Source organism: Ambystoma mexicanum, chromosome 1p (genome assembly GCF_040938575.1).
Source record: "Ambystoma mexicanum isolate Mex_15411 chromosome 1p, UKY_AmexF1_1, whole genome shotgun sequence".
Taxonomy (NCBI): Eukaryota; Metazoa; Chordata; class Amphibia; order Caudata; family Ambystomatidae; genus Ambystoma; species Ambystoma mexicanum.
This window is the reverse complement of record NC_090921.1, coordinates 512427160-512453436: the sequence shown is the minus strand read 5'-3', so window position 1 is coordinate 512453436 and position 26277 is coordinate 512427160. Positions and strand designations below refer to the sequence as shown.

The 26277-nt window shown below is 46.2% G+C and overlaps 1 protein-coding gene across 1 annotated transcript in view; it reads left to right on the top strand.

Annotated features, from left to right (window-relative positions):
* Positions 1–26277, top strand: part of EBI3 (Epstein-Barr virus induced 3) — a 117823-nt gene that overhangs the window by 67832 nt on the left and 23714 nt on the right. The window contains exon 5 of the mRNA XM_069649385.1: positions 11427–11590. Coding sequence (XP_069505486.1) covers positions 11427–11590 — 164 coding nt within the window. The remainder of the gene's footprint in view (positions 1–11426; positions 11591–26277) is intronic.

The following is a 26277-nucleotide window of genomic DNA, read 5'->3' as shown; positions in this document are numbered from 1 at the left end:
GTGGGTTTGGCTGTAGTGTGAACATCTCCAGAGGTGCCCAAAGGAGGCAAGCAGGAACCGGGACAGACCCCTGGCCAGAAGGATTAAGCCAACAGAGAGATTGTGATCACGGTAGATGAGGCAGGCAAAACAATCAGGCACAACAGAGCAAGAATAGGCATGGTTTTTTGGGAGGGAGCACATGGTGAGCACCACGTGTCTGGTACTGGCGCATTACAAAGGGGAGGCGACAGTTTATAATAGCTTAGATATCCATAATAGGAGTAGCAGGTCGTAAGTGACCCAGATGTAATCCTTGAAGAGCAAAGTCTTGTGTTCCTTCCTGAACTGCAGGATTGCTGGAGCGATTCTAATTATGAAGATGTCGTTACAGTATGCTGGAGCATAGTGAAAGAAGGCCAGTTTCCTGTTTTTCTCTTTCAAGTCTTGAGTCTCACAGTGGTCTCACTCCTAGAGGAGGAGCCAATAGACACATTTAAGAACAGAGCAATTTATTTGAAGACCCACCCACTCCATCAGTGAAAACTGCACAGAAGACCAGTTAAAGAAATCTCCATCACAAGCTGCTGTAAAAGTGCAGAATAAGAAGCCACACAATATATAATCTAAATATTCCTCGATGTGAAAGAAAGAGTGAAGAAAGGAACAAAGGTGCCAGTAAAAGAAAGAGCAAGCAAAAGAATGAGAAAGAATAACAAAAGAGAAAAACCTAAAATCTGAGAAAGAAAAAGCAATACAAACGAGAAAATGTGAAAGGAAAATAATGAGCAAACGGGTAAGGGGAAGCACAAGCAAATGAGCAAAAGACATCAACAGAGCAAAAATGAAACCTAAAGAAAATGTAAGAAAGAGAATAAGTGAAACAAAGAAGCGAGCCAAAGAAAGAGTGGAAGAGCAAATGAAAGGGTTAAAGTAAGTAGGAAGGAAAGAATCAATTAGCAAAAGGGCAAAAGAAAGACAGAGTGAAGGAGCAAATTAAAGCACTAAAGTAAGGAAGAATGGAAGAATGAAATAGCAAAAGGGAAAAAGAAACAACAAAAGAAAGACAGAGCCAAAGACACATGAAAGGGCTTAATTAAGAAAGATTGAAAGATTGAAAAAGTGAAATAGCAAAAGGTAAAAAGAAGCAATAAAATAAAACAGTGAAAAGCACATGAAAGTGCTAACGTAAGGAGGAATAAAACCGTGAAATAGCAACAGGGGAAAAAACAGTGAAAAAAAGTAAAAAAGCAAATGAAAGCACTAAAGTAACAAAGAATGGAAGAGTGAAATAGTGAAAGGGAAAAAGAAACCGCAAACCAAATAGAGTGAAAGAGCAAATGAAAGCACTAAACTAAGGAAGAATGAGAGAGTGAAATAGAAAAAAGGCAAAAGACGCAGCAAAAGAAAGACGTAGAGTGAAAGAGCAAATTAAAGTACTAAAGTAAGGAAGAATTAAAGAGTGAAATAAGGGAAAAAGAAACTGCAAAAGAAAAGAAAGAGTGAAAGAGAAAATTAAAGTGCTAAAGTAAAGAAGAATGAAAGAGTGAAATAGCAAAAGGGAAAAAGGAACAGCAAAAAAAAAAGAGTGAAAGAGAAAGCGTAAGAAACAAAGAGGAAGTTGAATGCAAGTAGCATAAAATATGTGAGCATTTGTTAGTGCAGAAAGGATGCAACAGAAAACAATGTTTCCCATCAGGTCATTAAATGTATCATTCCCCCTCAAGATGACGGGCCTATTACAAGTTTGCTGGTAAACGTTTAAAGTGCTGGTAATTCCGTTTATCAGCACTTTTAATGTTCCGCAAAATTTCACGTAGGCAGAAACACTGTTGCTGGTAATACCAGCGCTGGATACTGCACCTTCTGGAATTACCACGCTGGTTATACCGACAATGAAATACCAGATATCCAAGACCCCGGCACAATGTCAATACTGGCAAATTTTGACTATTGATTTGCCGGTAATACCAGCAATAATTAGATGCTATTGCCGGCAAATCTCAGGCAGAGATAACAACACCTCAGAGCAGCCAGCAATTGGACATAGGTGATGTCAAACAGGCCACAGGTGCACCCAATCTACCTAGGTGCACCCAATGCACACATGAAGAGTACTAAAGGGCTACACCTTCCCCAAAAACACTTACCAAAATAACCATGCTGCCACTCATTGTTGCTAACAAGGACCTGGTGGTGCGCCATGCTGATTTACAGCTGCTGGGGCTGGCATACCAGCAGTGGCGACAGGAGGCCAGGTATAGAATGAGGAGTAGGACGTAAATGGGATGCATGTGCAATGAGGAGGAGGTGCCGTGCAGTGATCCCTCACACAAGAGCCACACCATGGACCGGCGTGGACACACAAATCCTCACCTTGTACTGCCTTGACAGGGAGACCTCACCCACATCCAGGAGGACATAGGGAGAAAGATCGCCAACAGGACAGCCATACCGCCGCTGGTAAAGCTGGTGTCAGTCCTGCACTTCCTGGCTTCTGGCACGTTCAAGCACTCTGTGAGCCAGCTGCATGGCATATCTCACCCTGCATACTCCAGAGTGCTGGTGCAGATGCTGGAGGCCCTCCTCTACCATGTGGGTCAACATTGCCCTCCCCACCACCCTGGCACAGCTCAACCATTGTGGGCCTGCCCAATGGGGTGGCAGCATTGGATTGCACGCATGTGGAGCTAGTGCCCCGCCCACGCCTCAGAGGAGGTCTACAGGAACCAGAAGCAGTTCCAGTCCTTCAATGTCCAGGTGCCCTGTGACGCCGACCTGACCATCATGCACTGCTGTGCCCGGTTTTCAGGATCAACCCATGACGCTATGATTCTGCAGAACAGCACCTTGCCGGGGTACATGGCGCATCACAGAGGACAAAAAACCTGGTTGTTGGGTGAGTACCTGTACAATCCTATCTACCTTGCAACTTGAGTGACAGGCAGCGGGGGCGGGGGGTGTACCAATGTAACAAATGCATGTCCGGAAAGCGCCCCGCACATGGAGGACCCACTAGTGCACTCCTAAATTGACAGTCCGCAACACACAGGGGTAACACATGACTTGAGATGTAGCAGTCACTGAGCAGGCCATTGCAACCCCAACAGGATATCCACACACAATGCACTACAGGTACCAGGATACAACGCTCCCCCCACCCAAATGCAATGGCAGTGTATTATCAGACACAGCCACCTAGGGCCACCAAATGCATGTCTTGTGGCAACCCCAGGAGCATGGGGGCGGGCCTGAAGATAACATGTGGCAACAGCAAAGACAAAGACAGAGGTACACACACAAGAAACAACACAGTCCATTGATGCACAAGTATCAGTGCCTATACAGGCACACACACGAGGTGTAAGCTATGGGGTCAGGCTAAGACCAGGTGCACGGCCCACAAAGTACAATGCTGCACATGGCGTGGCCATGAGATGAGGCACCCACTTACTACCCATACATGTAGTGACATATGGCCAAACAACTACTGAGGGACACCACCCTGCCATCAGACCAGGCATGCACTCGGTACACCGGAAATGACACACACCATCATGACCAACTGATCACCTGCATTTGCAACCCAGACTCTCATCAGGTACCATACATGTGAGCAATTCACAGGCCCAGACACCCCCCATCCCTGGCATGCCACCCTCTCAGTCAGATACCTAGAACAATATGAGTGGTAGCCCTGATCTGTGTCAGTGGTGGTCATGGATGTGGGTGGGTCAGACCCCTTGGCCTGCATTTTGTCTAGGCAGAGTTGGATGGTATGTTGCATGACCTCTGCCAAGGAGGAGGTAATCTCGTTCCCCTCTCTCGCTCTTTGTGCAAGGGTGAAGAGGGAGGGGGTTGCATGACCTCAGGATTTGGCACTCCTGCGGTTGGATGACTGAATACACTCCCTCATGAGTCTCATCTACTGTAGCTGTTCCTGTGCTATCGCAGTGAGTTCTCCCTTCTGTACCGCTAGTGCATCCAAGCGTGCATCTATGCTACAAAGGCTGGGCAATGGTAATGGTGGGGGGATGTAGGGTGACATGGGGCTGTAACAGGCTGAGGGGTATGTGGTGTGTTCCTCGTCCTCCTCCTCAGTGGTAACCCTGCTGAAATTACCTGGTGGCTTCTGTGCCTGGGATGGTGTGGAGGGCACAGTAGGGACAGTGGGACCACTAACCGCAGGTGTGGTTGTTGCAACTGTGCCACATGCAGCAGTGAGTGGCGATGGTGCGAGTGATGGTAATGGTGGCAATTGTGCTGGTGGTGGGGCTGATGGTGGCTGCAACGGGGCAGTTATACTGCCATGCTGCCTGGGCCTGCTTGCCTTTGCAGGTCTGCCTGCAGCTGCTCGGCTTGATGACGGTCCTGGGCCATTACTGTCAGAGGACTGTGCTGTGTGCCTTTTGGGAGGAGATGAGCATGCTGTTTGGATTCTGGGTGTCATGACTGCGGCCTTGCATTACATTCATGCCACATTGTGTGTCTACAACTCTTGGCATGAGGCTTGTCTGGTCTGTTGGCTCTGATGTGTGCATCTACATGTGGGTGGTGGGAGCGCACATTGAATGTTGCTCTGCCAAAGCTGCCTGTTGTTGTGTGTGCGGTGGGCCTATGATTCATGTCCTGTCCTCCCTTGGTACACATGTGTGGGATTGTACATATTAGGAACAGTGCTTGCGCATGGCTACTTCTACCCGCATCCCCTTGCATGTGTCTTTGATCAGGCCATTTGCTGTGTCTGAATTGTGTTGGACTCTCTGCCGGGGGATGCATGTTTTTGGACGCAGGAATAGCATTTACATGGGGATTTTGTATTTACCATCATCATCTTGAGTCCCAGCTCCTGCCTCTGCTGTCCCAACATCCTGAAGTGCCCTCCAAGTGCAGGATGTAGCTGCAACTTTCCTCCCAGGGCATGAGGGTGAGGGGTGCCACTCTCCCTCCTCCTATGGCTGATGATCCCCTCATGTGGGTGGCAATGATTTTGCACACCCTCAGATGTGCCAGTGCTTGTGGCAGTCCCTGGTTGTGCCGGGGACAGTCCCCACGGCTGTCATGCTGTCCACAACCTCTTGCCATATGGCGGTCTTTTGCTGTTGGATGGTTTTGCGGTGTCCAGCCCCAAACAGCTCATTAGCATGCGGGACAACTGTGTCCACCAATGATGTCAGTTCTGCCTCAGAGAACTTGGGTTTCCAGGTGCGCACGTCAGGGACACGTGCCTTCTTTTCCTGTGACATGTTTTGTGCCTCCAGCGCACTGGATGGCAACAGGAAATGGGAGTTTGAGAGTGGATTGTGTTTTTCAAGATGGCCACCGCGAGCTTCCCGTTCCGTCAGTGATGCTATTTCCGGTGCCGGTAATTCTGGCACAAGGAACTCTGGCACCGGTAATTCCAGCAGTTTGGGTGCCGGTATTGGTGCTACCGGCACATATCTGCCGGTTATACCAGCAGATTGCTGTGGACGCTGGTAATACCGCGATGATAGTATTACTGTTTCCAGAGGGGGTTGTGCACGCGTCTGAGCACTTGTAATGCGCCAGTATGTCTGGTGGTCGCCCTGCCAGAAACAGTAATACCAGCGCAATGGTAATGAGACCCAATGTAAACAAAAGCAAATTTTCCCAGTACAACACATGATTATATACTTAATTGCTGTAAAAAGAAAATGAGGCATGAGAGTTCCCCTTTAACGTATCATATTGGTTAAATTGCAAGAGCTGCACAGCAGTCACAGATATGGCAAGTCGTTTCGTAGGCGTAGCGACTGCTACACCTAACCTCCCCCAAACCACATCCACGTGCATAGTGAAATCTAGAGACATGAAGTAGGCTCTGATTGGCTGAGCAGTGGTCTCCTAGCAACCTGTGGTGTAATCTTGGCACAAAGGTACCCAAGAATGCATATTCTGTTCACACATTGTGAGTTGCTACGGTTGTCTTGAGTAACTTTTATTGAAGAACAGTTGAATGTAAATTGTGTTCCTCTTTCGTTCCACCTGCCCAGTGCATTCCTGCTGCAGGCTCCTGCCACCGCTCTCTCTTTCGCCACAGACCCATGTCTATACTTGCTAGCCCTGCAAGCTGCACGGGATGGTGGCACAGGCATGGCGCAGGAGGTTGGCGAGTAACAGGGGAAGTGGCATCTGTGATGTCTGTGGTGTCCCAAGGATGCCCTGCATCAAGCGAGCCAAGGGCCCTATTCAGAGAGGAACCGGTCTCCAAGGGAATGTTTACACGTATGCTTGGGTTGCAATGAAAACGGTTGGTCGTCACCTTCCCCAGAAAACTAGGAGTGCTTTGTTATGTTATGATTTTTCGTACTGAGGTACAGCACAACCGACACCCAGATGCAACCTGGCGCTATTTTCAGAGGGAGCAAAATTAAATGAGGGACAGAGACTAGAAGAGTAGAGTTTTCAGAGCCTTTCTGAATTGCAGGTGGGCGGACACAGCAAGGAGAGCAACCGGGAGAGCATTCCACAGAATAACATCCTTAACAGAGAAAGAGCGGCTTTGCACTGTCTCCCGACAAATGAACCACTAGATTTCAAAACCTGTGGCCTCGTGTTCATTCAAGGGGAGTGCACACCATTAATGTATTTACTCACCTACAAGCGCCATAAAGATCTTTCAGCCTGTCCTTCACCTACCATCCAGCCAGGCACATGTGGGCAGCATCTAAAAACGAGCTGCCTTTTGTCCCTGTAAAGGACAAGGGTCTTGGTGCCAGGCGTCTGCACACAGAGCCTCCACCTCCTAGAACTCCTACACTCTCTTTCTCTACTACATGGAGCTTGACTTCATGGAGCTTTAAAACATTTCCTTCACCTCCCCCTGTGATCTGTATGCTCTACGCACTCCTCCGACCTTTTGTCCTTATGCTCCAAAGTGCTTTGAAGTAGCTGCAATGGCATCAGTGCTATATAAGCTCAATACAAAAACAAAGACAGCAGTTGAATGCCACCTTAAGAGTGAACATTTGTCTAAGATGTATGATTTCCTCCACCTCCATCTTGTAGCAGAAGGTCCTTGCTCTTTGGTGTGGCCGGTGTATTGTGAACTTGTTTTTTTCTCGCCCCTGTGTCCCTTTCTGGCCCATCTGGTCACCACTTTGTGACTCAAGGATGTTGCAACACAAATGCCATGAACTGTGGACACAATCGTGATCGATTAGAAAGACTGTACTGTAGAATCTGTTGCAATCATGGGATGGAGGTGAAATACCAGGTCTAGTGGACCCGGTGACATGAGGCCATCGCACCATGCCTCCCCGAAAAGGAGAAGAAAGCAAAGCAACTTGGTTGTTTTCTGCCTACTGCTCTAAACCAGTATCCTGATCATTCCAACCGCTACTTCCCTCCCGCCAGCATGCTCTGCGATTGCACTAGGATTGCACTGTGATTTCTGCAGAACAGCGCAGGACTAGTGCTAAACTAAGCACTGTGAATTCCAGAGAATTGGATTTCAATATCATTACTAAACCTGTGATTGCAGTCTGCAATCACACTGTGATTGCACCATGATGCATTGAGATGTGTCTACGTCCCCTCAAGGATAGCTTAGACATGTCGGCTCTTTAATTTCTCAAGAAGGTTTCACCGTGTGTTCCAACATTGTCGTTCAATGAACCTGGCACACTCCCTGCGATTTTGCCAAGCTTGCACTGTGATGTCTCATGCTTGTATCACAATGATGTTTAGCGGGGTTATTCTACACGTTTTGATAGTCATTTGTTAGTGTGGCACTGCACTTTTTCTGGCGCTCTATAGTAAGTGATCTTTTCCAAACTCGTCTCTTGATTTCTACAGTCCCCACCCAACGATCTTGCGAGATTTGCAATGGGATTTCTCCCCACACTATTATAGTTCAAGAAAGAGTTCCCGCATATCTCACTGAGATGTTGCCAGGCGTGTACTCAGTTGACTCAAGGTTTGCAGCAGATTTTATTTGTCAAATTTACACTGTGCTTTCTCGAAGACAGGGATCTGAAATCTGCAGCTCTCTTGAAGTTTTTGGCTCACAAGCCCCATGATCCCTCATCATTTACAATGCTTAGCTAAGACTGATGGGAGTTGTAGTCCAAAACATCTGAAGAGTGAAAGATTGCAAACCCCTGCTAAGATGTCATTGTTATTTGGTCAGGCTTGCCTTCTGATTTCCAGAGGAACTCACTGTAATTGTGGCAAAATTGCACTCTGCAATTATCCAAACACTCAGTATAATTTTGTCAGGCTTGCTTTGTAAGTTGACTTCAGTTTTTCGGGGTCTTATTCAGGTTTATTTATTTATTTATTGTTTATTTATACAGTGCTTATACACAGGTAGAGTGCTTCAAAGTGCTACAAGGCAGGAAGGAAACTAGCATACTTGCCCTGATGGCATTTCTCATAGTGCAAGTGCATGAAGTGTTCGAGTTTCGACCAGCTAGGGAGGAGGGACAGAAAAAAGTGGGGAGGGTGTAACAGGACAGACAAGCTTACTAGTCCTAGTACATTTAGTTAATGCATGCGTACAGACAGAGGTGTGAGGAAGAGGGAGTGGGGGGGGGAACAAACACATCCAGTCCAACAGGGCCCTGGGTTAACTGGAGAGAGGTTGCCTCGCTCAAAGAGCGTAAGCAGAAAGTGCAGTAGTGCTGAACATATTGCAGTGCAAAGACTGGTGGGGGGCAGAGGGGCTGGGACCTGTAAGGCTCTGGAGGTGAACCAGGCAACCAGTCATCAAAAACTGAGCAGAGTTAGGGAGGAGAAGGATGAAAGAGGGTGGGGGAAAAAGAACAGAGGTTAGCAGGGTAGAGGGAGAGAGAAGGAGGAAGAGAAGACAAAGGTCTTCAGGAGTTTCCGGAATTTAAGGTGCTCCGGCTCAAGACAGAGAGTGGCAGGGAGGCTGTTTCAGAGGGAGGCAGCTGCAGTGGTAAAGATCTATCCCCAAATCTCTGTTTGTGAAAGTGGATCACCCGCAGAGAGTTGGAGGAGTTTCAATTGCTATTTCCCTAAAGTCTCTCTTTGATGTATTATTGCACTAGCCTTTTGTGAGACTTGCATTGTGATTGTCCTAGCACATTTCTGTGATTTGCTTGAAGATTTACACGTAGAATTCCTTAGCTCCCAAAATGATTTTGTGAGGCTTACACTGCGATGTCCTTGGCATCACACTGCTTTTTTGTAATGCTTGCACTGTGATTTCTTTGGACTATCACTTTGCTTTTAGCAGGCTTACAGTAGCTTGTTTCCAGGTTTGCACTGGCATTTTCAGACCGTCTAAATGTGATTTTGCCAATCATGTAGTGGTGTTTCTCTTGGAAAGCACTGTCCTATTCTTAGGCCTGCAGTGGGACTGTGCAAGCTTGAAATGTGACCTCAAAATCTCTAAGTGGTGTGCGGTGTGACTTCCCTATCATTACAGCTGTCTGGATTCATTTGTGATTTTGCAAGGCTCCACCGTAGTATAGCCTTTGCCCGGGCTATACATTAGGATTGGCTCATTATCCCAAGCGATGATGACCCATCCTGTTGTCTACAAGGGTAGTAGCACATAGCGCTAGTAGCAATGAAGGTTATGGAGTTGTGGTGCAGGGACGTCATTGGTCATTGGTCTCCCTTGTGACCTCTATAAAAAAAAGTTTTTTTGTGTTTGTTTTTTGTAATGCAAGCTCATGGGCTGTGGACAGAACCATGTGGCTCTTTACCTCTGGAGTGGCTGGCTTTCTTGTTAAGGCCCCTTAAAAAAAGAAGAAAAAGAAGAAAAGGAATGCCACAAGTCTAACACTTTTAGCACTGACCCTAAATAAGAAAGATTAGGAATAACAAAAAATGTGTCTTTCTGGAATTCTATACAATAATTTGTAGACTCTAGATTTATTTCTTAAACGCCTCAAATCAGCCTTTCATCCTTCTGAGGTCGATAAATGAGTACCAACACAGGTTGGGTGATATTGGGTGTATATTTTTTCTATCTAAAGCGCTTAAGCGTAAGTGCTATATAATAACACATCATTATTATTTGGTCATGGACGCCGGCTTGCATTCACAGTAATTTGGTAATATGGGCCTATACACACTGATCTTAACGATTCATATGGCGATCCATTCTTGTATGAAATGTACATCACATTATAGTGATATCGTAACCATATTTTTTGCAGTGTACAATGCTATGTGATAGCACTTCCTGTTTTGTCAACGGGTGAAAGGTCGCGTTCCATCGCTTCCCGCGATATTATTTCGGGATGGGGTCAAATGACATCACTTCCTGTGATGTCACCAGGGGTCAAGGGTCATGTGATGTCACTTCCGCTACCCCTGGCATTTTGGTGAAATGACATTCCTGTTGTGGTGGCGAAGTAAGACATGTTAGTTTAATAATGAATAAAGTACACAAAACATGTTAGTAAGTTAAATTTGGTTAATTTCTGTAATAAAAAGGTCCTATAGGTAGCACTTGAATTGTAAACTTGGTTAAACTGTGACAGATTCAGCATGAGCTTGCTTTAGCTGCAACCTTTTCTTTACAAAAGTGAAAACATTGTTCCATGTTTTAGCTTTAACTCTGTTGTGTTATATGAGGTTGGAGTGTCTTTGAAAGAAATCTTGCTGGGAAATTGCTGTGATGTTTCTACAATCAGCGGAAATGCTTTCTGCTGTTACCCTGATTGCTTCTGAAGCAGGATGATTGGCGTGCATTCAGTGCTGCTAGATACGCTGTTGACTGCATTACAAAACATTCTGATTGGCTGAGAGGAAGTCAGTAACGACAACGTGGGCGCTGCTTATAGTCAGCCGGGCAAGGTTCCTAGCTTGGGGAGCATAGGGGTACCTGTGTGAGCTGTACCATTAAGAGTCTAGGACCCATGTGAGGGCACTTCAGGATTATCCCCCTTGTTGAACGCTGAGGTAAGACCTTAGAGGGGAAATGCAGTGAACCGGGAGGGACCAATTGCACTCATTACAGCGGGTGCTTCAACTGGGTGTCCACTTAGAGCTTCCAAACCTACAGCTTTAATTGGGACTTCTCTTCATCCTCACTAGGATTTAGTCAGCCCGGAACAGAGATTGTTGATAGACTCTCACTGTGGATTGGTCACACTTTGTCTTTGATGTCCTTGGCAACTCTCTGTGATTTGATCAGGCTTGCATTGTACTTTTAAGAAGAATTTAATGGCATTGTATAAAGTTTCCACTGTCATTCCCTGACATCTCACTTCACTGTGGTTTGGTGAGGCTTTCTCTGTCATGACATGAGCACATTTCTGTCAATTTGTGGGACTTGCCTGTGATTTACCTAGAACCTCACAGTGACTTTTTCACTGATGTTCTCTGGTTTCCCTTCAGTGCCACTGTTATAATTTAATTTCTCTGTGGTTATTGTGGGTAGCATGCCACTCAAAGTGGACCCTTATAAGAATACCAAATGCATCTCTTTTGTTTCGACATTGCAGTAAAGCCAGATCCTCCAGAGAATGTGACTGTGTCACCTATCCACGGGGAGACCAAGAAGCTCCAGGTTCGATGGGACCCGCCCAAGTCCTGGCCACTCCCACAGTACTTCCCATTGAAGTACGAGATACGCTATAAGCGGAGAGGAGCCAACACCTTCAAAACGGTAAGGACCAAGGCAGTCAACATCAAATAAAGGCAAAAGATGTGGAGGTAGACTGTTCACATGGTGCTTTGACACCAGCATCATCTTCAGAATGGTAGAAAGAACATGGCCAATGAAATGAAACAGCTCAATGGAAGAAGCATGAGATTTTGGCTGATGAAGTAAATCAAACACCAGAAATGTAGCTGAGAATATGACTAATGTAGTGAAGCAGAAGTTCAGGGGAGGAAACTGGCCAAAGGTCCAAGGAGTGTAGTGAATCACGTGACTAATGAAGTGCGCAAAGACCTCAGAAGTCAAGGGGAGAATATTGCTAATACATTGAACCAAAGCCCCAACAGTGTAGGGGAGAACATGACTAATTAATTGGATCAAGGCCCCAGTAGTCAAGTGGGAGGGTATGACTAATGATGTGAACCAAAAAGCCATTAGCGTAGTGGAGACCATGACAAATGAAGTGAACTGAGGTGAGAACATGGCTAATGAAGTAAACCAAAGCCCCATCACTTTAGGGGAGAACAGGACACATGATGTGGCCCAAGGCCCCAGCACTGTAGGGAAGAACATGCCTAATAATATTAACCAATGGCCCAGCAGTGGGGGGGGAGAACATTGCAAATGAAGTGAATCAGGGACCTAGCAGTGCAGGGGAGAACATGAGTAATAAAGTTAACCAAGAACCCAGCAGTGTAGGGGAGAACATAACTAATAAAGTGAACCAAGGCCCTAGCAGTGTAGGGGAGAACATGACTAATAAAGTGAATGAATGAATGACCCAGCAGTTTAGGGGAGAACATGACAAATAAAGTGAAGCAGGGCCACAGCAGTGTAGGGGAGAACATGACTAATGAAGTGAAGCAGGGCCACAGCAGTGTAGGGGAGAACATGACTAATGAAGTGAAGCAGGGCCACAGCAGTGTAGGGGAGAACATGACTAATGAAGTGAACAAAGGGCCTATTAGTGTAAGGAAGAGCATGACTAATGAGGCAAACGTAGGAGCCATCAGTTAATGGGAGAACATAACTAATTAATTGAACAAAGGATTCATCAGTTAAGGAGAGAGCATGACTAATCATGCCACACAAGGCCCTAGCAGGGTAGGGTAGAAAACAACTTGTGAAGTGAACCAAGGCCCTAGCTGTGTAGGAGAGAAAATGACTAATAAAGTGAACTAAGGATCCAATCGTGCAAGCGGGAACATAATTAACAAAGTGAACCCTGGCTTGAGAAGTGCAGGGGATAGCATGACTAACTAAATTAACCAAGCATCTAGAAAGATAGCAAGAAGATGACTAAAGAATTGTGCCTTGGCCCTAGGAGTGAAGGAGTGAACATGTCCAAAGAAGGGAAACAAGGTCTAGCACGGCTTCTGAAAGCTAATTAAGTGAATTGAGGCTCAGGAGTCTAGGGGAGAACATTAACAATGTAGTGAACCAAGGGTGTAGGAAGAAGATGACTCGTGTTGGTTGTAAAGCCTGCGGGAGTGTAGGGATAACATTACTAGTGTTATGGGCCACAGCACCAGGTTGGCACAGCAGCAAAGCCTAGCGCCTGGCACCACCCAATTCACAACTGCAACATGCTGATGGAGCAATCGACTCCTCGTAAAGGGGTCTTCTGTGAAGGTAGCAATTATCCACATTCAAAGGCTATGGAGTTAGGTGTTTTTGGCAGGGGTCTCCAACTTTTGGCTCACCAGATGTTTTGTACTACAACTCCCATCTGCTGTAGCCAGCATAGTAAATAGTTAAAGGTCAATAGTAACATAGTCCAACACATCTGGAGAGTCGTAGGTTGCATACCCCTGCCATAGACCCTCAAGATAGCCAAGTATACAATTTTGATTTGACTACAAGCAAGCTCAAGGGACTGTGTCATGAATGAAGCAGAACATTTAACATAACCTCAGTTAAGGTATTTTGGTCGATTAAATCAGGTGCTGTCGTAACCTCCGCCTGTATTTTAGAAAGGGAAACAGTTGAGCCCAGTTACTGTGCTGTCTTTACAGATACCTTGTCTTTTGAAAACATAGCCATCACTGGCCTCCCCCACTGCATGTTTCCTTCCCTGGTGTCACTGGTTTAACCAGTCCCTCTCAAGCCGTTTCAATTCATGTCAGTGCAACAAGCATGGGCTGGGATTCACCGTATAATTATAAAAGCAAATGTTTTGAAACTATGTACTGCCATTCCAAACCTGTTTTTGAACTTTAGGGGTGCAGTGAGCCAAAACGTGGTTTTAGACCGGCATGAGTGGGGTACACCCCATAAAACATGCTATTTGAAACGTTTGTCCTTAGTAGGGGGACTCCCACTCGTCTGCAAATTTTGTAAAACTTTGGGTTTTACCCTAAGTTACTAAGAGTAATCCAGACGTAGACACCTGCTCATTGTGCCTTAGAGAGGCTCAGCTTCACCTCACTGACGAAGCCCAACAGGGCCGAAACACGTGTCTGGGGTTGCTGATGGTCAGTGGCAGCTGGTGGATTTTTTTACTGGAGGCGTGTAAATGTATGTGTCTTAATATGTGGGAGCAACCAAGCATAGCGAGGAGCCCAAACCACACAAGGGCGGTTCTGGGGGTTCACCCCCAGAGAATTTCTTTTTTAAATAATGGGTTAAAATGGTGCCTTTGACAGCAGTTTCTTTGAAAATTGGATAAAAAGCCACACAGGTTGAAATCAATGTAGTATGATAGCACATGGAAAAACCCAATAGATGCAAGTTACCAACAGTGCACAGGACCATTTTCCAGCGGATTTTCATTATTCTGCTTCCCACAATATATGGCAGTATATAAAACATTTTAATGCTGGCTCTGTCGACACATGGCCATGCATGCTGCACCAGTATATGCAAATATTACGATATAAAGACGCCCAGCCAGTAAAAAAGCCATACCACAGAAAGAAAGTCAAACTGGCTATACTAACACAGGTCAGTGTACCAAGTAATAACACTTACATTTGCTTTTACCCTTGATGCAAGGTACAAAATTCCATGACACGCAAAGAATATATGGCTAGTGTAAGTCACTCTAGCTATGTAAGAACTCTCATCATGTTTGCTTTACCCTTGATGTCAAGTAAAAATGAAGAAATGCAATGCCGCATTGACACCATAGGCCAAGCTAGCCATGTAATAACACTTATCATGTGTGTTTTACCCTCGTTTTACCCTTAATGCCGAGAGTTAAATACCATGCCACATTCAGAAAGTAAATGCAGACTGACACTAGTAGTAGGATGCCATGGTCTGCAGCGTCAAAAGCAGAGGCAAGGTCCACCAGGATCAAAGCGCCAACGCTGCCCTGATCCACAATCTATGCCAAATCATCAACTGATGACACCAGGACCGATTCTGTGCCCCGGCCATGACGAAAGCCGGACTGTAAAGGTTCAAGAAAATCAGAGTCCTCCAAGAAACACCACAGCAGAGGAGTGACCAGTTTCATCGGATAGGAAAGAAGAGAAATGGGGTGGAAATTAGAAAGAACAGACGGGTACAAAGTAGGTTTTTTTAGACAAGGGATAACCAGGGCGTGTTTGAGTGAAGCAGAGATGTGAGAATTAGAGAAATATAGATTAACTGCTCTGGTGACAAGAGGCACAATGGCAGATATGAGTAGGCTATAAGGGATAGGGTCCATCGGGAAGCAGAACTCATGCTAAACGTAGTTTGCACAACCTCTACATCTTGAAATATGGGAAAGGAAGGCTAGGAAAGAAGGGACTGCAAGCCGGCAGCATCAGCAGAGGATACAACCAGAGGAGGCAACTATCTCCTGCCTGATGATGTTGATTTTGTCATCAAAGAAAGAAGAGTGGGAGTCACAGACACTATATGATGGAGACACCAGATTACATGAGGGGAGAGAGGATAATAACTGATCCAATTTGAAAGGTTCATTCAAAGAGTTGAGAGCTCCTTCCACTCGAAGTAAGAACACTTAGCTTTGACCAATGCCTGTTGGTAAAGAGTTGTGGCCTTGCTAAAAGCAAGCCGCAGAGCGGTACATTAAGGCAAGCGCCACTTACGTGCCACTTGTCTCTGAGCCAAGTTGAGGCTGTCCAAATTGCCAGAAAAACAAGGCTCGGAGAAACGAGCACAGGGGTGAACAGCTTTAGGGGTGACAACTGATCTGCCGCAGACCCCATGGCAGAGGAAAAGGCCACCAGGTCTCATAGGCCGCTCCCAGAGGCAGCATTAAGGATAGAAGAGGTGATATCATTGCCTTCAATATTCTGTCAGCGACACGCAGGGGGATTGGGAAGAACGTGCGCCTGCAGGATAGGGCCATATTAACAGACAAGGGGACAACCACATGGTCAAACCAGATAATAACTAGACAAGGGAAAGTAGTAACTAGCACAGGAGCGAAAACACGGTCAATGGTGTTCCCTAGGGCATGAGTAGGGCCAAGTACCAGCTGGGAAAGAGCAAGTTCAGCGCAGGCAGAAATAAGACGCTCTGCCTGAGCATCACTGGGGTTGTTTGTATGGAGATTAAAGTCCCTAAGGACTACCAAACTCTCATATTGAAGTCGGAGGATAGCCTCTATGCCCTGTAGAGCCAAATCAAAACCTGGATCAGAGCTAAGGGGCCGATAGATCAGTAGAAAATATAGCAAAAATGACAGTGAAATCACAGCCCAAAGCAAAAGGTCCTCCATATTAGCTGCCTGTGTAAAGGGCACAATAGAGTAGTTAAACACGGATCGAAAGATCAGCGCAAAGCCACCACCCAAACGAGGGGGTGTCCAATCCAATCTGAGTATGCTAAAATCCTGGGGCATAGCGTGGACTAGAAGCAGGGCTGAGGAGTCTTTCAGACACGTTTCCATAATGAAAAGCAACAGTAAAACACTAAAGAGGGCAAACACTTCAGGAGAGACTTTAGAGCAGGGTCTAGGAACTCTGGGAGCCAGGGAATGCCACCAGCCAAATCTGGCATGTGGTCAATAAGAAGATCATGACAATCGGCAGCATGAGCCGCCAACGAGCGTGAGTTAAACAACATGAAGTTTACCTGGTGTTGGAGAGAGGCAGCTGAGGGTAAATTACTAACTGGATGAAGCAGCCAGCCAGAAGGGAGCACAGTATCTTGTGGAGCGAGCCACACAAGATCCTGACGTGTATATTGTAGCAAGGTATTGACAAAAGGACCTACCCAGAGCCCGTCTGACGCGCAGATTAGCGCAGATAGGCCTGACTTTGGACAGACTTCGGCAGGACTGGGGCGTATCCGCTGCCCTCGTCCACTGCGCCTCCTAGCGGGCGGGCCAATCCTATTGCACATTCAATCGGCAGGGGCCAATCCGATCCATGGACAAGCTAACAGGGAGGCAAGACTTGCCAAGTGAGTGAGGGTAAGAAAAAAAACAGATTCAGCTGTAACTGTACCAGCTACTAGGGTTGCATCACATAGCTGATGGCATTCCCTGGCTCCCAGAGTTCCTAGACCCTGCTCTAAAGTCTCTCCTGAAGTGTTTGCCCTCCTCAGTGTTTCCTGTATGTGCCTGGCCCTCCATGCTACCTTTAAGAGGGGCATTCTGTCAGTAGGCCTCGGTCTACATATGCATGCACATTTATTACACAAACATTTTCTGACATACTAACATGCTTTCTCCTCCTGCCTCTATCTCTTCCACTTCCTCAAGGCCAATCCGTTCAATGAATGAGACGGCCTTCTCCTACTATCTCGCCTCCAGGCAGTGTGGGGTGTGCCGCCTCCTATGAAAAGGAAATGATGGCATTGGTAGGCAATCTTGTGGCATAAATAACGCTTACACTCAGGTCGTTCTGGCTACGGACGTGCACAGCCACCGGGTTGACCCAAAATGGATGGACACCCACAACTTGGTGCTGATGTGCAATAGGATCTTTGTCATGGCCAACCCAAACACACATGCTTCCTCCTTCACAATGCCAACCACCAAGCCGGTCAATTGTTCATCAAAAAATTTCTTTTTGTAGGTTTTCTTGGTCTTGGTCCTGAGGCACATGGGCGTAATTTTAGGGGGGCAGGGGTGTTTGTCCCCCCCCCCAACTTTCATGGCACAGCATTTTGTCTCCATTCATTTGGCTGGGGCATCTTTTCTTCAGATGTCATGTCCCCCCCCAACTTTTTCAGCAAAGTTACTCCACTGCTGAGGAATTCCCAATATGGGTGGCTATACGTGGCAGCAAAGTGCTGGAGCAGGGCGCAAGTAGCACAGCAGTGTTGCAGAAAGAGTTGTCAACAGAACAGGAGAAAGGGCTGCTGGTAAATATGGAATTCAGGGCTTGATTTTTGTGTGTCACAGGAGCACAGTATAATTACTGCAGCACAGGTGGCCAAGTCAGGCCATCAGTCCTAATTTCCATTTCTATTGTTGATTTTTCTTCACATTTTATGATGCACAGCTTTTGGGCAAGTGAATAGTATTTGTGCACATACTTGGTGTTACCGCAAACGTGAAGTCTTTTCCCACAAATAATATATGTGAATTAAAGATATTTTTGGAGTCTGTCCAATGCGCATATCACTCATATGTTCTGTTGAAGACTTAATATATTTAGATTAATAGTTCTGGCTACACTTTTAACATAACATTTAACACAACTGATGATTTATCAATATCAATGTTTAATACAGTATGATCATATTATTGGCCTTGCCAACACATGTTTCGACCTCAACAAACACAGGTCTTCTTCAGGGCTGGTACATCCCCATCATCAATACAACTGGATACATAAAAAATATTGCAATAAACAGTAAATTCAAGATAGACAAATAATAAATAGCAAATAATATACAATACTAACCAGATAATGAACCAGTGATGTATTACACAGCAGGGGAAAAGAAGAAAATATATGTTTTTAAATAATAAAGAGTACAAACATATTTATAAACAGATTTCATCCAGGTACCATTAACACATACTTCACTGAGCTTCCACCAATTTAGTTGTGCAGTCAATCCCTTATGTGCAAAGAACCAAAGCCCAGTAACTGTGCACACATGTGTCCACCACCACTGAAGCTTGTGGGCTCCCTACCCTCCACAAGATCAGTATAGTTTTAAATGCAAACATTATTTGGTAGTTACTCTCATAGTTACCACCATATCAGCCCCTCCATAGTACGCAATTGACTGCTAATATATTGAGACAACATCTCTGATCTTACCTAGGTTCAATATAAATTATGCACAATGTCCACTGCAACTGAGCTGGTAACTAATACACAACCTATATAGCATAAAAAATAGGATAAAAAACAAACAACAACACTCCGCACTAACCGGGTGTTAATTCTCAATCGGGCAACAGACCAACTGGCACTAATATACTTAAAGTGAGCATAACAATAAACCTCTTATCTCTTTAATGTAGATTAATGTTGAAAAATGTTTCAGCTTCCTGCTCCTCAGTATCCTGTAATCAGTAAGTGTACAAAAACATTCTATCACCTCCTATAACAATTTTCCTATACCAGCCCATTATAGAATATGGTTTTATCCAAATATATGTACATTCACACACGACAATGCTACATCCCAATCGGTACGGTTCTTTATACAATGAATCTAATGCCTTCCTTATTATCCATTTGGTGATGTTCTTTCCAATGCATGGCTAATGGCAACCTTATATCCTCTTTCTTCAACATATGGATGTATAGCTGGCAATTTCTGGGCACCAGGATTACCCCACTTTCATTGTCCAGTTTACAGCCTGTGACTTAAGCACACAAGCCAGTACCACACACCAAATGTCCAAAAACATCACTCCTTACAAATTCTAACTTGACATTAGCGTGGTTGATATATGTTAAAACATCCAGTAAGGGCTTCCTCTTTCTCTCCCACACCAAAAACACATGTTCAATATATCCCATCCAAGGTCCAATGAGAATGCTTCTCCACCCACAACAGTGTTTCCTCTGAGAACACCATCAAGAAAATGGGCAAAGAAGGGAAAATGTCCATTTTGCCAAATCTGGGATTGTTTAAAGAATGTATTAGCAAAGACACATTATTTTTTAATAGTACCTCACCATGAAACAACATGCTACCAGATCAAGTTCAAAAAAATATTTGATTGCATTGATCCTGCCCTAATCCTAATGCATGCATGCAAAGGTTGCGCAGCTATATAAACTAATGCGTAATCGAAATAAATTCCACAGCATTCGATCTATCATAGATTCAAATGCTGTAAATAGTCCCTATCATTAGGCTGGGAGTCCTTGGTAACGTAGAGCAGTTTAATTTTGAAACTGAAACTTCAGTCACTTCAATGCTCTATTGTCATCATTTTGGGTCATATTGCCTACAGCCAATGGAAAGGTCTTCCTCAGCTGCACATTTCGTGTTGGGAGTCCTTTATATATCTCTCTCTCCATTCAAAGTTATAAGTACTTAAAAATAAAAATGTACGCTTTTCATCAATGGATCCAGTATCCATGCGTCGAGGACTGCTACGCAGTGTCATGCAGCCTGTCTTTGATCCTATCGCCCACAGGAAACAACGGTCTTCGGAGACTACGATATTTGGGCCTACCAGAATGTCTGAGGCAAAGAAGTGAAGTCTTTTCAAGGCCAGTACCCAATGCGCTCTAAAGAATGTCGTAATAGAAGATCTACATGACAAGTGCCTCTACTGCCTCCACCCTCATCACAATATTGAGGAGTGTAAAATGTGCCAGTCCTTTCCCAATAAAACTCAGAGGGACCGTCATTGGTGACTGGTAGCATGGCTCGATAATGCGGGGTGGCGTCTCTGCCCCTGCTTCCTTACGGAGTCATGCTTTACTAAGGCAGGGTACGTCTACCCAGCACACCACCTCTAGTAAGAGATCAAGATCCAACGACATACCACCATCAAGCAGGAAAAGGGTGCATGGCACACCCTCTGCAACTTCCAATCTGGAAGCAACAAAGCCTCCAACTAGGCCTTTGGAAAAATCTCCTGCCGCGTCCATCGCCACCTAGACCGTCGATAACATTGTCGATGAAAACCACATCTGCACCAACCACTAAGACCTCGTCCTCGTCGGTAACTCCATAGATTAAGACCTTGTTGTCGTCAGCAACTCCATTGATTAAAATCATGTCATCGTCAGCAACTCCATCAGCTACCAAGACCTCATCTCCATCGGCGATAACGTCGACAGCTAAGAAGACCTCGTCATCAACAACACCGTTGAAGACCATACCGTTGATGGCTAAAAAGGTCCAGACGACACAAACTATGATGAAATTCTCATCATCAACTGCAAAGTCCTTGTTGACGACAGTAGCTTTGCCACCTATACAACCAAGTGCCAGCACATCTACCATCATTTCATCCTCGTTAGCAGCACAAACTACTGGTTCTATCTCGATGCAACCACTTAAAGCATCTGCTTTGCTGGTGCTTCCATGTCCAGCACACCCACCAGCTCTCGGAGCCAGGTCAGAGCTTGTTTTTCAACCTTTGGCCACAATGTATGAAGCACCTGATGAGCCACTTTCAGTTTCCTCAGAAGGGAGGTTTAGGCCTTCCAGTCCAGGGCCAGACATGCCTCCTCTTAAATCAGTGCCAACACAGGCCTCACGCCAGGTGTCTCCAGCCCACATGGACAGCCCAGCACCGCATGCTCCCAGGGACGTCTCCATGGACATCCTGGACACCCTTAAAGTTCTTGTCTCAGAGTTGCAGCAGAGGTTACCAGCTGCACCCCAAATCCAATCAGTACTGAAGGTCATGGTACCTTAACCAGGGCCCAGTGGCTTGTCAGTCGTTCCTTGTCTATCAAGAGACGATCAGCATCTACAAAGGCCGCTACAGCTAACAGACACAGACTCAGAGCACAACCCAGATGACCAGCAACAATCCGTCCGTACCACGGATATATGTCCGCCAAATTCGACAACATAATCCCAGATGATGGTGAACCAGAAGAAGTCCCCACTATGGACCTTCCATCAGACGAGATTGGGTCCTTTCATGCCTTAATGGATAGGGCCACCAAAATGTTTGGATTAATACAGATGAACAAAAGAAAGATAGCCTTCTATACCAACGGTGTGAGCAGCAAGGGAAATGTCTTGGCAATACCCCTGCTAGACAATTTATGGGATGATAGTCTTCTCATCATGACCAGCCCATCAACAGCGTCTCCCAAAAAGGAGAAGTTTGACAAGAAGTACAGGGTTCCACACTCGGCTCCAACATGCCTGCGAATGCAACCTACTCCATACTTCACTGCTGCACGCAATCGATCTTCAAATCCATTTTCTTCCAGCTCTGTCCCACTTGATAAAGAAGGGAAGCGCCATCTCCATCTCAGTAGACATCGCAGATACAGGGTTTCAGCAACTTGGAAATGGGACTGTTCTGCGTTGACAAGGATGGTTAAAGGCAACCAACTTCCGTCCGGAAGTCCAAACTAAAGTTGTCTACATGCCTTTCAATGGAGTGGATCTCTTTAATAATAATAATAATAATAATAAATTAATAATAATAATAATAATAATAATTAGGCTTTTTTTATATATAGCGCTTTGTTAAAAAAGTGGATGAAACCCTCCAAATCATGAAGACGACACGGACATGGCACGCTTCCTGGGGACCCTGCATCAAAGGCGACAGACCTTTCGTTCAGGGAAGTTTCACTTCTGCAGGACCTCGCGGGAAAACCACCCCGCTTACCAGTCTCCATCCTACAAGGCTCTGGCCTACACCTCACCAGACCTGTTTAGGAAAAAATCCCAATCCTACAGGGGAAACCAACACTGATATGACTCTTCTTAGTCCAGGGGCCAGTAGTCCAAGCAGCACTGACACGGCCAGGACTAACCCCTCCCACTTCAGCACCCCAGATGGACGGAGAATGTCTGAATTCATTGAAGAGTGGAGAAACATCACTACCGATGAATGGGTTCTATCCCTCATCCAGCAGGGCCATACGCAGGAATTTGTTAGGACACCACTCATCATCCCCCCACTCAAGAAAGCAGAAAAGTTCCATCATCTGCTGCAGCAGGAAGTCCAGTCTTTGCTTGCCAAGGGAGCCACACAAAGAGTCCTGCATGCACAGCAAGGTTGTGAAGTCTACTCCATATACTTCCTGGCAAGAAAAATGACTGGGGCTTGGAGACCTATTTTAGATCTCAGGTTGCTTAAAAAATATCTGAAAGCCCAAAAGTTCTGCATGGTCACCCTAAAACAAGTCATGTTGCAGCTGCAGCACAAAGATTTCCTGGGATCCCTACATCTTGAGGACGTCTACTTTCTTATCCCTATTCATTGGACACACCACCGCTACCTGTGTTTTGTAGTAGCAGGCCAGCATTACTAGTTCAAAGCCCTGCCCTTTGGGCTCCACTCAGTGCCACAAGTATTAACAAAATGTCTTGCACCAGTGGTAACACACCTCCATCGGGAAGGCACACACGTGTACCCCTATCTCGATGACTGGTTAGTGAGGGCAACATCATACGCCAAAGTAACTCACAGCACTGCTGAAACCATCCGCTGTCTACAGTCACTGGGGTTTTCCATAAACTACCCAAAATCTGTCTCGTTCCCTTACAGAATGCCCTGTACTTGGGTGCAAATCTAAACACAATGGGCCTCATTACGACCCTGGCGGTCCGGAAATAACGGTGGCGGTAAACCCGCCGCCACCGTTGTTTCCGGACCGCCTGATCCCGACCCCTGCAGGCGGGAGGTGATGTTCCCGCCAGGGCTGACCTGGCGGGTTTAACACCTCCCGCATGCAGGCGGACGAGGAAACACCGGCAGCATTACGAGATGCTGCCGGTGTTTCCATGATCCCGATTCCCATTGAGTCCCATAGGACTCAATGGGAATGGGGATTTACACCATTCCGCCTCCGTGATTCCTGGAAAACCGGGGTTGTAATGCCCCGGTAATTCCGGGAATCATGGAGGCGGAATGGTAATACGAGTCCGGCGGTAACCAGGCGGTTTTACCGCCGCGGTTACCGACGGACTCGTAATGAGGCCCAATGTCTTGCAAAGCAACCCCATCAAACAAAAGGGTGAACACACTTATAGCAAAGGTGCATCACCTCTCAACGTCACAATCAGTATCTGTCTGCAGCTACAAGTCCTTGCTGGGCATCATGTCCTCCTGCATCCCTCTTATACTTCAGTGCAGGCTCTGTATGGAAGCAAATCTCTTTGTCGTGGCAGGACCAGATTAAACTAAATCGCCACTATGCTGATGTTCGGTTAATGCTCATCTGGTCTAGGGCGCACCCTTTTTGCTCCCTCTTCATCAGGTCAGTCACTACTAACACTTCCCTGGAGGGCTGGGGTGCACACTCTGACAACCTGCATGACAGGGGCATTGGACAAAACAGAAGATGATGCATATCAATCTCCTGGAGCAGCTTCCCGTCTTTTGGGTGCTCAAGTCGTTCCTTCCAAGAGTCACCAGAAAAGTGGTATAAATCTTTACAGACAACACCACTACGATGTTCTACATCCGCAAGCGGGGGGTACAACGTCTACATCCCTGTCGTTAGATGCACAGTTCCTGTGATACTGAGCGCTGCAACAGCACATGTTCCTCGCCGCCCTTTACCTCGCAAGACTGCAGAATACCATGGCGGATTCCATCAGCAGGGAGCTCCACTCTTGTCACTAGTGGAAGTTACAGGAGAATCAGCTCCAGCAGGTCTTCTGCTCCTGGGGAACCCCAGACATAGTCCTATTTGCCACCAACCAGAACAGACGGTGCACATATTTTGCCAGCAGGTCTCTCCACCCGAGAGCCTGGGAGATGCTTTTTCATTCTCATGGACAGGGAAATACCTCTATGCTTTCCCTCCAGTTCTGCTGGTGGCTCGGGTGCTAAGTGTCTTCAGACAACATCAGTGCGACTGATCTTAGTGGGCCCTGCATGGCCGAGGCAGTTCTGGTACTTCAACCTCCAAGAACTCTCCTCGGCCACGCCAAGACTTTACCCTCCTCATGATTTGCTTTCCAGGAATAAAGGAGACATTCTCCACCACGACCCAGCTCCCTCAACCTGACGGCTTGGCCCCTGTGTTCCTAGAATTCAGAGCTGTGCCTCTACCTTCTAGCATGGGCCTGCACTCCTTCTACACTTGCTTGTTACAGCAGCAAATTTGGATGGTTTAAGATATGGTGCAATGCCAAGAAGCTAAACCCTTTCGCCATTCAACCTGCAACCCCGCTGTCTTACTTGTCTCTAGCACAGTCCAGGTCGGCTCACTCTTCCATTAAGGTGCAGCCATCTCAAGATCGTACTCTGGCCACACCTTCACTTTAGTCCCAAAGACTGATCAATGAGTTTCTCAAAGCTCTCTTTCGTTCGTGCCCTCCAATCAAACGGCCAGCACCTGCATGGGAACTAAACATAGTCCTCTCCATCCTAATGAAGCCACCGTTTGAGCCTATGCACAATGCCCCATTAAAATTCCTTGTCTTGGAAGCCGCTTTCCTGGTGGCCATCACTTCTGCCAGATGGGTAGGCGAAATACAGGCACTTTCCTGCAAAGCACCTTACCTAACATTCCACAAATAAACCGAAGGTGGTTCTGTATACCAATCCCTCATTTGTGCCCAAGGTGCCATCCACATTTCATCTCAATGAGACTGTGGTGTTGCCAGCGTTCTTTGCTTCATCAGGTTCCCCAGCAGACCGCTCTTTGCGCACTTTAGATGGTATGCAAGCGTTAAAAATACTATGTCCCCGCACCAAGCCCTTGCGGCAGACTTCTCAGCTTTTCGTCACATTTGGCCCTTCTGGAAATGGAAAGGGATGGTTGAAACCTTGCATTGCCAGATGGATTTCATCCTGCATCTCCTTTGCCATCAGCAGGCGGCCAGACCTCTTGTCATGACTCTTGCCCCAGGCCCTCACTGGCAAGTCAGCCTTCCAGTTAGGGCCAGGTCAAAGGCCTTAAAACCTCATCCAAGACACTCTTGGAGTCAGGCCTGGCGCCTTTGGCGCCAGGCTCATAACCATCATGAAGACCAACATTAGAATGGGACTATTTACTTGGGACTATTTAACTTGGGGGGGTTCAGCCAACATGGAGGCACACACATAGCTCAGTTACAAGGAATTGAGATATGCAGTCTAGACTTTTGGGTGTGGCAGGCCTGGGACTACTTTACCTGGACTACTTTACCGGAGACTATTTAAACCGCACCCAAACAGCAGAACATGCTTTGCGTTATTCTGCTGTGGGCAGCGTAACACTCACCGTGTCCAGTTCTTTGATGCCAGCTTACCTGAAACCAAGGACCTGCAGAGAGAGAAGGAACACTACAAAACTTACCTGGAACAGTATTCTGTCTTCAATCCATCGCTGACTTCAGTTCCACTTACCTGAAGGTACGAACTCCATCATCCAGAACCGCATGCATCCTGGAATACCAAAAGAGGAGAAAGAAAGACAGCATTAGTAAGCATTAGTAAGCATTTACTCACGTTTCCTCCTGAATGAAGAAAGGCACACAATTCTTACCTGGGTAGTCATCTCCTGGTCAGTATCATTGCTGGAAAATTACGGCGCTCGGCGAGGAACATCGCAACCTGCAAGGAGAGAAAAGACACTGGTTAGCAATATAAAAGGCAAAACAGCGCAGCGCATTGCGCATTACTCACCGGAGAGCATCGCGCACACCGCGCTTTCGCATACCGGCCCATGCTC